Raw genomic sequence first — 10,548 nt, forward strand, 5'->3', positions numbered from 1 at the left:
GCACCAAATTGAATTTTTTGCAAAACATCTTGGAGTTTTGAAAGCAAAAAAAATACCATTATGGTGACCCAATTGTGAATCAAACATCTCTTAAGATCAAATTGCTGGTGATAAATTTTCAAATAGGCCCAATTTCAATTTGGTTAGGAAATCAAATAATGCCTAATTCTTCAAACTTCAATGAGAATGAAATAAAGCATCACATTTTGTTGAAAGTTCATTGAGTTTATATTCTGGGGATGTGTTTGGACTTTCAAGTCCTTCCATTGCTAAAGTTGTTCAGCAAGGAATTTTTTTTTTTGAATGCTCAGCAAGGAATTGTGCTTTTTTAAAATTGTGAACTTTGTTCATCAAGGAATTGTTTCTATTGAATGCAGTATTGTTTCTTCTTATTCAGGTTCTTAATGTTGAGTTCATATGTGAAACTGGATATTTCTGATACATGGTGGGGGGGGGGGTGGGGGCGGGCGGGGTGGTGTGTGTGGTGGGCGAGTGAAAGAAAAAGGTTATATTTGAGAAGCAACATGAAATGCTCTATACATCACTGATGATTGGCGAAAGTAAGAGAGCCATGCAGTATGCGAGACTTGAAGATCAGAGGAAGATGGTAGAATTTTGGAAATAATCTATGCAAAGAAAATGAGAAAATCTTGGTTAAAATGTTGTGTATTTTAGGGAATAGAGGCTCCCATGTGGAAAAGACCTCCACATGGTCTTTATTGATCTAGGAAAGCTTATGATAGAGTACCTCGATATTTGATTTGGTGGATGTTGAAAAAGAAAGGAGTCTCCTCAGACATTATATCAACTTGGAGAGAGAGATGTACGAGGGAACTCTAACTGGTGTGCAAACAACTAGTTGAGAGATGAGTGAGTTTTTAGTGACAATAGGTCTGCATCAAGGGTCGGCATTTAACCTGTACCTCTTTGTCTTAGTTATGGACGACTTAACTTAGCACCTATAAGATGAGGTACCGTGGTGCATATTGTTTGCGGACGACATAGTTTTTAATCATGAGACCTAAAATGGCATCAACACAAAGTTAGAACTTTGGAGAGATGCTCTAAAATCTAAAGGCTTTAAAATTAGCCGGACTAAGACATAGTATATTGAATGTAAGTTTAATAATAATAGGAGTAGAGATGAGGAAGTAGTTAATATTGACGGCCAAGAAATACCAAAAAGAACACACGTTCAATATCTTGAGTCGATAATCCAGGAAAATGGAAAGATTGAGGAAGTTGTCGCATATAAAATAAGAGCTGGGTGGACGAAGTGGAGATGTGTAACTGGAGTTTTATATGAATGCTGCAATACCAATGAAGCTGAAAGGCAAGTTCTATAGGACAAATGTGAGACCATCTTTGCTTTATGGGGCGGAATATTGGGCGTTCAAGAAACAACATGCCTAGTGTATCAAAAAGCGCTAGGCGGGTCTTAGGTGGCCTGGGGGGTCGTGGCCGCCCAGCGCCTAGGCGGCTGCCCAGAACCTGGGCGGCTGCCAGTTAAAATTTGAAAAAAAGGAAAAACCATACAAAATTATTACCAATATAATACCATATTCCAAGTTGAAAAATGTTTTTTTGAAAAAAAGTAAAAACCATACAAAATTATTATCAATATAATACCATATTCCAAGTTGAAAAAAAAAAGATAGACATTGAGAAGAGAATTTTGATAATCCATATTGTTAAAACAGTAAACTGTAAAACCGTACAAGTGTAGGTAGAATATAAAAGTCAACACTCAACACAACAGAAAAATATACAGTATAACAAAAGTCAACAATCATAACTCAACACAACAGTCAACAGACTCAACACTCAACACCAAGAGGCAAGAGTCTTCAGTCGTCGTCGTCGTCGTCATCATCATCATCATCAGAAGGAATATCAATAGGGCAAGCCTCATCATATGCATCAGAGTCGAGGCCATCATCATCAGAGTCATCTCCCTCTTCAATATAACCCTCGTCCTCCTCTATTTCTTCTGAATTTGCCTCTTCTTCCTCCTCTTCTTCTACCTTCCTCTTACTAGTCTGTGCAGATAAGGCCTTAGGAGTCTTGGTTGCTCTACCCTTTTCTTTGTGCTTCTTTGAACTCAAATATTGTATAATTTCTTCCTTGGTGGCCTCAAGAACATTTTTACAAGAGGCAACATTTCCCTTAATACCGGCTAGGTGTTTTTTAAACTAGTAAATGCCCCTAACAGTATCCTTTCCACAATAATTACATTTAATACGATTTTTATCACTTGGATTCAGGTTATAACCATACTTCCAACCCGGATCATCATTCCATCTAGAACTTGGGGAAGATACTTCCATAGAACAAGGCTTATTTTCATCCTTCTAGTTCTTCAAAATTCAAAAGATGTCTAATCTCATCTCGAATTGCTTGAAGAACCTTTGTACAAGAAGCAACATTACCTCTAACACCCTATTCCAAGTTGAAAAAAAAGAAGATAGACGTTGAGAAGAGAATTTTGATAATCCATGTTGTTAAAGCAGTAAATTGTAAAACCATACAAGTGTAGGTAGAATATAAAAGTCAACACTCAACACAACAGAAAAATATACAGTATAAAAAAAGTCAACAATCATGACTCAACACAATAGTCAACAGACTCAACACTCAACACTCAGCACCAAGAGGCAAGAGTCTTCAGTCATCGTTGTCGTCGTCATCATCATCATCATCAGAAGGAATATCAATAGGGCAAGCCTCATCATATGCATCAGAGTCGAGGCCATCATCATCAGAGTCATCTCCCTCTTCAAAATAACGTTCGTCCTCCTCTATTTTTTCTGAATCTGCCTCTTTTTCCTCCTCTTCTTCTACCTTCCTCTTACTAGTCTCTGCAGATAAGGCCTTAGGAGTCTTGGCTGCTCTACCCTTTTCTTTGTGCTTCTCTGAACTCAAATATTGTATAATTTCCTCCTTGGTAGCCTCAAGAACATTTTTACAAGAGGCAACATCCCCCTTAATACTAGCAAGGTGATTTTTAAACTGGTAAATGCCCCCATCAGTATCCTTTCCACAATAATTACATTTAATACGATTTTTATCACTTGGATTCAGGTTATAACCATACTTCCAACCCGGATCACCACTCCATCTAGAACTTGGGGAAGATACTTCCATAGAACAAGGCTTATTTTCATCCTTTTCTGGTTCTTCAAAATTCAGAAGATGTCTAATAATTCTGAACTGCTTCAAGAACCTTTGTACAAGAAGCAACATTACCTCGAACACCATATTCCATGTCGAAAAAAAAGAAGATAGACGTTGAGAAGAGAATTTTGATAATCCATATTGTTAAAACAGTAAACTGTAAAACCATACAAGTGTAGGTAGAATATAAAAGTCAACACTCAACACAATAGAAAAATATACAGTATAACAAAAGTCAACAATCATGACTCAACACAACAGTCAACAGACTCAACACTCAACATTCAGCACCAAGAGGCAAGAGTCTTTAGTCGTCGTTGTCGTCATCATCATCATCATCAGAAGGAATATCAATAGGGCAAGCCTCATCATATGCATCAGAGTCGAGGCCATCATCATCAAAGTCATCTCCCTCTTCAATATAACGCTCGTCTTCCTCTATTTCTTCTGAATCTGCCTCTTCTTCCTCCTCTTCTTCTACCTTCCTCTTACTAGTCTCTGCAGATAAGGCCTTAGGAGTCTTGGCTGCTCTACCCTTTACTTTGTGCTTCTCTGAACTCAAATATTGTATGATTTCTTCCTTGGTAGCCTCAAGAACATTTTTACAAGAGGCAAAATCCCCCTTAATACCGGCAAGGTGTTTTTAAACTGGTAAATGCCCCCATCAGTATCCTTTCCACAATAATTACATTTAATACGATTTTTATCACTTGGATTCAGGTTATAACCATACTTCCAACCCGGATTACCACTCCATCTAGAACTTGGAGAAGATACTTCCATAGAACAAGGCTTATATTCATCCGTTTCTAGTTCTTCAAAATTCAGAAGATGTCTAATCTCATCCCAAACTGCTTCAAGAACCTTTGTACAAGAAGCAACATTACCTCTAACACTAGCAACATGTTTTTTGAATCGGCTAATACCCTCATTAGTATCTTTTTCACAAAAGTTACACCTTATACAATTTTTATCATTTGGTTTTGGGTTGTACCCATACTTCCAACCCGGATCACTTTTTCTAGGAGTAGCAGAAATATATCTATGACAAGGATTTTGTTTTTGTTTTTGTTTTATATAACTTATAAATTGCTTAATTTCCTTTCTGATAGCTTCAGGAACATTTTTACAAGGGGCAACATCCCCCTTAATAGCTGCAAGATGTTTCTTAAACCGGTTTATGCCTCCTTTTGTATCTTTTTCATAAAAATTGCATCTAAAGTAATTTTTGTCATTTGGATTCGGGCTGTAACCCAGATCTCCACTCCGACTAACGCCTGAAGAAGACATCTCAAAATAACACAAGCAATCTAAAAGTTGCACTTACTTTGGTTGCTCGAACTCCAAACTTTGAGAAACACTTCGATGATTCGATCAAATGAAATGTAATTTTTTGGAGGTTTCTTTCTTTCTAAAAGGGTTTCTTGGGGGTTTAGGTTTCAAATGAACCTAAAGCCCACCTTTCTATACTTTTATATCTTGAAAAAATCGAAAAAAAAAAAAAAAACTTTTCCGCCTCTGGGCGCTAGGTGGCCCGCCTTGGCGGGTTCCGTACCGCCTAGGCGGCCGCCTAGGGACCACTGCCCAGGCCTTCTGGACAGCCTAGGCGGCCTCCTAGGCGTTGGCGGTCCGCTTTTTTGAACAATGAACATGCCCATAGAATTAGTGTAGTTGAGATGAGATGGATGAGCGACAAGACAAGAAGGGATAGAAATCAAAATGAATACATTCGGGAGAATATTGGTGTGGCAACAATAGGTAACAAGATGAGAGAAAGTAGACTTAAGTGGGCTGGCCATATGGTGCACATACCTAGTACAACCCCTGTTAAGAGTTGCTAGTTAGTTCAAATGGAAGGCTAAAAAAGGGCAAGGGGTATGCCTAGAAAGACATGGTTGAAAATAGTGAGAAAAGATATAGGGACTTAGGGCCCCACTTAGAATATGACTCTTAATAGACCAGAATGGCGGGATAGGCTTTGACGATGATGAGTCTTCCATCTCTATAGCTTTTTGTTTTTGAGTTTTCAGTCATTTGATCTTGCAGAATACTAATGAGATTCTCAACAAATCCATTATAATCTACAGGTACTTATATCCATAGATTTATGGACATCAAATGCTCACAATGAATATTAGATTACAGCAATGGTAGTTTATGTGAGATATTGGAGGAGTGGACTTTTGTAGTATGATTATGATCAAAGACTGGCAGGAGTGGTGTTGAGGATATAAAGAGATGCCTTAATTTGCACTTTTCATAACTTCTAATAATTCTAGCACTAGCCTAGTAACTAAATGTCGTGGAGTCATTTTCTTTATTTGTGATTTTCATTTTCTTAAAAAACTCGATGTGGCCTCCCAGGTTTATACTGAATGGATTCGACTTGGAACCCAGCTGATTCCTGACTTACAAGTGGAAATTCCATAATTAATCATCCATTCATAAGAGGAAGAGGATCAATAGGAAGTTGCTCTACCTGCAAGATACATGCTTATGAAGAATTCTGCAATTTGCTCCAATCCTTTCAAATGTCCTGTCTGGATGGGTTTACACTGGAGTATAGATTTCTTACTAGTGATAGAAATGAATGTTGTATCCTTAATGATCAGAGGCTGCAAAAGTGTGCATCTTTCTCCAAGTAAATGAAGTGACCAAGTCATTGCTAAAGATGCCACTTGTGGCAGCTAGGAAGAATATGCAATAACATTTCATAATATTTTCACAAAAGTGCTTAGAAGTGCTTAGCGAGCAGAGGAAGTCAGGAAGCATATTTTTGTGTCTGCTGTAAAGCACTGGCTGATACATTCTTTGAATCAGCTACGGAACTAGAAACCCAGATCCTTGCCAGGCAAAAGGAAAACATCAGGTTACATAAAGTAGTATATTGAAGGGTGTGCAAGGAGCAGAGCATTCCATTGATGATGAAGCTAAGTTAAAAAAAGTGACATCAGGTTACAAAGCCAAACAATGGTTTCTTTTGGAACAATGTCTGTAATGTGAGAGAATGTCAACAGAGAACCATTGAGTGGAGCAGAAGTTTGAATTCATAGAAAAGTACATTAAAACAAAACTTGGAGGTTGGGTTTTTGTGCCAAAATTACTAGATCTATCTGGCACATGTTTCTACAAGTGGCATGTATGAGAAAGAAAGAGGGTGGAGCAAAAAACTGGAAGGTGCAAAAAATGTTGTTTGCATCCCCAGTTCCCCACTGGTGTGGCCAAAATGCCTTGGTAATCTTGTGTGTGAAAAGTCAGGCGCTAAAGATATGGTCCACCTTGTGTGATACTAATAGAAAGCTTTGCTTCTGGTAAATAGTAAAAAATGAAAGCCCTTCTGACCAAGAATTAAAGGTCTGAAAAAGAGAGAAAAGAATCAGACTGCATCTTACCGTGGGATGACTTCAACTGCCCTTGATCACCTGTAAAGTGGGATGACAAACAGGTGGAACAGAAAAGAAGACCTTAGATTAACCATGAACCCAAATTGTATGGATTAGTGAATAATGAAGAGCTTCGAGCCTTCGACGTGGTCCTATGAGCTTGAGTCCTCTTGGACATGCCATGTGAAGGCAATTGAAATTAAAATTATGGTCTTACTGAATTTAGGATGAGGCCCTCACTCCACATAAACAAGAAAAGAACTACATATCCTTATCGAGGAAACAACTAAAAGAAGAGTTGTAGCTTGAGAATTAAAGTTAAAAACTTGTGCTCCATCTGGGAGTTGGCATAGTCTTGAGCTGAGTTGGGCTATATGAGTATAACTCAAAGGTTCTACAGAAGATTCTGTCTTTTATAAAGACTTAAATAGGATTTAGGATATGACCGAGTCTACTGATGAACTCATTGAAAAAGATTCTAGGTGTATAAGAACATTGCAAATCTACATGTTTTAAGGCGTAGAAAGTGCACGTGCCAAACCTTTTGAAGAGAGAGGTTTGTAGTATATGGTGTGCTTATGTTTGGTTGTGAATTTGTTTTAGAAAAATAAGATAATATTGCCATTAAACCTAATGGAGTACATGCATCCATGGAGCTAGGAGCTTTTAAGTTTGTTTCTCAATATCCAAAGGAAGACGATGTTTTTCTTAATAGTACCTAACAATGGTGGCGCTTATGATGCAATTTGGTAGTTCATGTCCATATGAACGTTTACTAGCTTTCTCGATTATTTATGATTTGCCAGACTGTGTCCAATCGTCATGTTTTCTGAAAGAAAATTAGGCGCAGTCATGGAGGAATAAGACGACCTCCCTACTATTTTCTTACACGGGAGTGCATTGAGTGGCATTTATTTTTGCCTCATCTGCCTTTGCTTTTCCATGGGGATAGCGAATGGTGTTCATTTTCCTGCCAATCTTTCTTTGTATGAGTGATCCCTTTTGACAATGTCTTTAATGTACCCAATGGATCTTGATTCCTAAATCTTGTCTACAAGTGATGGACTCTGTGAGTCCTACACATTATACCTTTTCTTAAAAAGGCTGCTGGCCAATCTTATTAAAAGGGTAATCCAAGATATTTGTTTTTTTTCGATGGTTAGGTGTAATCATAGGTACTAACTTGGAGTTCCTATAACTTGATGACATTAATTCCTTTTGGATCACGTAATACCGTGTATATGTACCAAAATTAGCGAGGCATTGTAACGGGTTCTGATTTGGAGCTTCTATTTGTACTTTGTACACATTACACACGCATGTGTGCATGCACACACATGGACCTTTCTATCTTAGATCCTGCTAGTGCTGACCATCATCACACATGCTCCATGTTTTTTTGGTAAGAAATGCCCTTACTTGTATTGGAATTAATTTTTCACCAGTTACCGTGGGAAATGCAAAAAATACGTTAACATTTTTTATTTTCATCAACGAAGGTGTGCCATGCATTTCGATATGTTTTACTTCTCCTTTTGATAGCTCCATGTAGACCCTGTGCGCTATGTGATTATTTCCCATGTCTTGCTTTTTGTGTCAACCCTGTTTTGTATGATTATTTCTTCACTGCCTCAGAATTCTGGATGACTAAATAAATTGCAACTCATGGGTAAATACAGTTCTTTCAAAATATCGCTAGATGTGTACTATTACTGGGATAGAAAATCCATGTGCACGTGCAAGTGCACTTGCATGTTTTTTCCAATATTATTTATGGCTTTGCTTGTTTGTGTGTGTGTTTGCACACGCATGTGCGTGTGTCGTCTGCATTACTTATAGAAGATGGCTTAATATTGATTTCCTCATTTTTATTTTATATTTAGATCTCACTGTGGGATCATATAATCCCTTCACGAGACCGTGCCATATTGCAAACTCAAACCAAAGTAAAGTACCCCTTGACGGATCAGGTAGTTTTTGAGTTCTTTTTCCTCCTTTTCTGCACTATTTTCAGTTTTGTTCAATAATTATAACTTGTAAGATACCTTCTCTATGTCTTGTTTTAGGGAAACCATCTTCGTGGAAAATACTTCAACTTGACCTTGCATTGGCACGTTATGCCCAACGTTGGGAGAATGATTGCTGATAAGATTGTAATGCCTACCATCTTTAGTCTTCCCAAGGAATATCATTAATGTTTAGGTTGCCCACTATTGTACTATGCCTTGGTATTTTTCTAGAGGATATCTTGGTGTGATGATAGACTGGCAAATTTTCTTTAGTTTCTATTACTGAATGATTTTATTTTATGTTCGGTCAGGTTTGTATGAGGTGCGCACCTTATACTATACAAGTAAGGTGCACCTCTAAATTTTGCTGGAAGTCGTAGTTGCGAAGTAGTTGCGGTGTCACGGTGGCTTGAAAATTTATATTCAACCCTAATTTTGGACAGTGGAGATTGATTAGATCTATAAGCACTTCAACGTCTTGAAAATAAACAGTCTAGATAAATTGTTATAAGATGAACTATTATTAGGATTTGAAATTCTTGTTTTTTTTTATACCATAGATCTCAAGGTCAAGATGATTAATAAGTAAGTTTTCAAACTTCAGAATAGTCTTTTCTATTGGATTTTTGAGGTGCACTTTACTTCTATAATATAAGGTGGCAAGCCTATATAAACTTTTTCCTTGAAAAAATAACTGGGTTGCATAAAATAAACAAGAGCTAATGGTCTTTAAATCGCTATAAAGCCTGACACTAAAAAGTACTTCTAAGTTGTTGGTCTTTAAATGGCTATAAAGCCTAGCACTAAAAGTACTTCTAAGTTGGGTTTGCCCGAGGAACTATGCTGCCCACGGTGTGTGCAATATGGAAATAGCCATTGCTGTTGTGGGTTAGCCATATGGAACTTGGGGTGTTTTAGCCGTTTAATATATTCCTAATCTTGAACAAATAGAGTTGTCTTTCATAATTTGGCTCAATCCATTGAGTGAGCCAAATAACTAAAATATTTTTCTCCCAATCATAAATAGGATAATTTGGGAATTTTTGAACAATTTTTGGAGGAGGTACGTTTGTGGAGTTAATCTAAAAAGCAAAGGGTGTGATTTGTATATGTTTGCAACCTTAAACAATCCAATTAAGGTTTACCTCCAAATCTTATCAGAACATATAATTTTGGTGTAAAATTTTTTTAGAATTATCTAAAAATCTATTATATCTAATTATAAAATTTTAAAACTTCAAAAGTGGTTAAAATTAGGTAGATCTATAGACATATTGAAATCTTGAAAATAGATGGTCTAGATAATGTATTGTAAGATGCATTTTGAGAATCAAAATCCAATTTGTTTTTTTATATTTATACATCTCGATGTTGAGATGATCAATTAGAGGGTTTTTTAATTTTAAAACTACTTTTTCCGATGGATTTTTGAGTTACATCTTTAATTCTATTTAAGATTGCAACTGTATATAATTCCTTCCAAAAGTAAATCCTGCATTGATAAATGCGATCTTGGAAACCTTTAAAGATATTGGAAGATACTTTTAAGAACTTTAGCCAGATTTTCCCAAGATTTATGTCACTATTTGTAGTCATAAAATGGTGGAATAATGGGGCTTTTCTTGCTTTTACATTTTAGTTGTAAGGCAAGCATCTCACCTTTTCTACTTTTCTGATCATTATTAAGTTAAGAGTTTGTACCCTTTTTCCTTTTGGCAAATGCGCATATCCTTTTCTTATCATTATTAAGTTCGAGTTTGAACCCTCTTTCCTGATCATTATTAAGTTAGAGTTTGTACCTTTTTTCCTTTTAGCAAATGCGCATATCTAATTTGTTGATGTCATATCAAAGTGCCTCAGATGTCATATCAAAAAACCCCATACCTTCTTTTCATAAGAATTCATAGTTCTTCCTACCTACCAAGACACACAAAGATAACATAGGTTTCCATAAGAATTCATAGTTCTTCCTACCTACCAGG

The 10,548-nt window shown here is 36.8% G+C and overlaps 1 protein-coding gene across 1 annotated transcript in view; it reads left to right on the plus strand.

Annotated features, from left to right (window-relative positions):
* LOC18435188 (signal peptidase complex subunit 3A) overlaps positions 1 to 9,102 on the plus strand; it is a 31,366-nt gene extending 22,264 nt beyond the window's left edge. Inside the window, exons 5-6 of the mRNA XM_011625426.3 lie at positions 8,441 to 8,527; positions 8,624 to 9,102. Coding sequence (XP_011623728.1) covers positions 8,441 to 8,527; positions 8,624 to 8,752 — 216 coding nt within the window. The 3' untranslated portion in view covers positions 8,753 to 9,102. The remainder of the gene's footprint in view (positions 1 to 8,440; positions 8,528 to 8,623) is intronic.
* The last annotated feature ends 1,446 nt before the right edge of the window (positions 9,103 to 10,548 follow it).

This window comes from Amborella trichopoda, chromosome 13, assembly GCF_054954075.1.
Source record: "Amborella trichopoda isolate Santa Cruz 75 chromosome 13, AtrichopodaSantaCruz75HAP2 v2.0, whole genome shotgun sequence".
Lineage (NCBI taxonomy): Eukaryota > Viridiplantae > Streptophyta > Magnoliopsida > Amborellales > Amborellaceae > Amborella > Amborella trichopoda.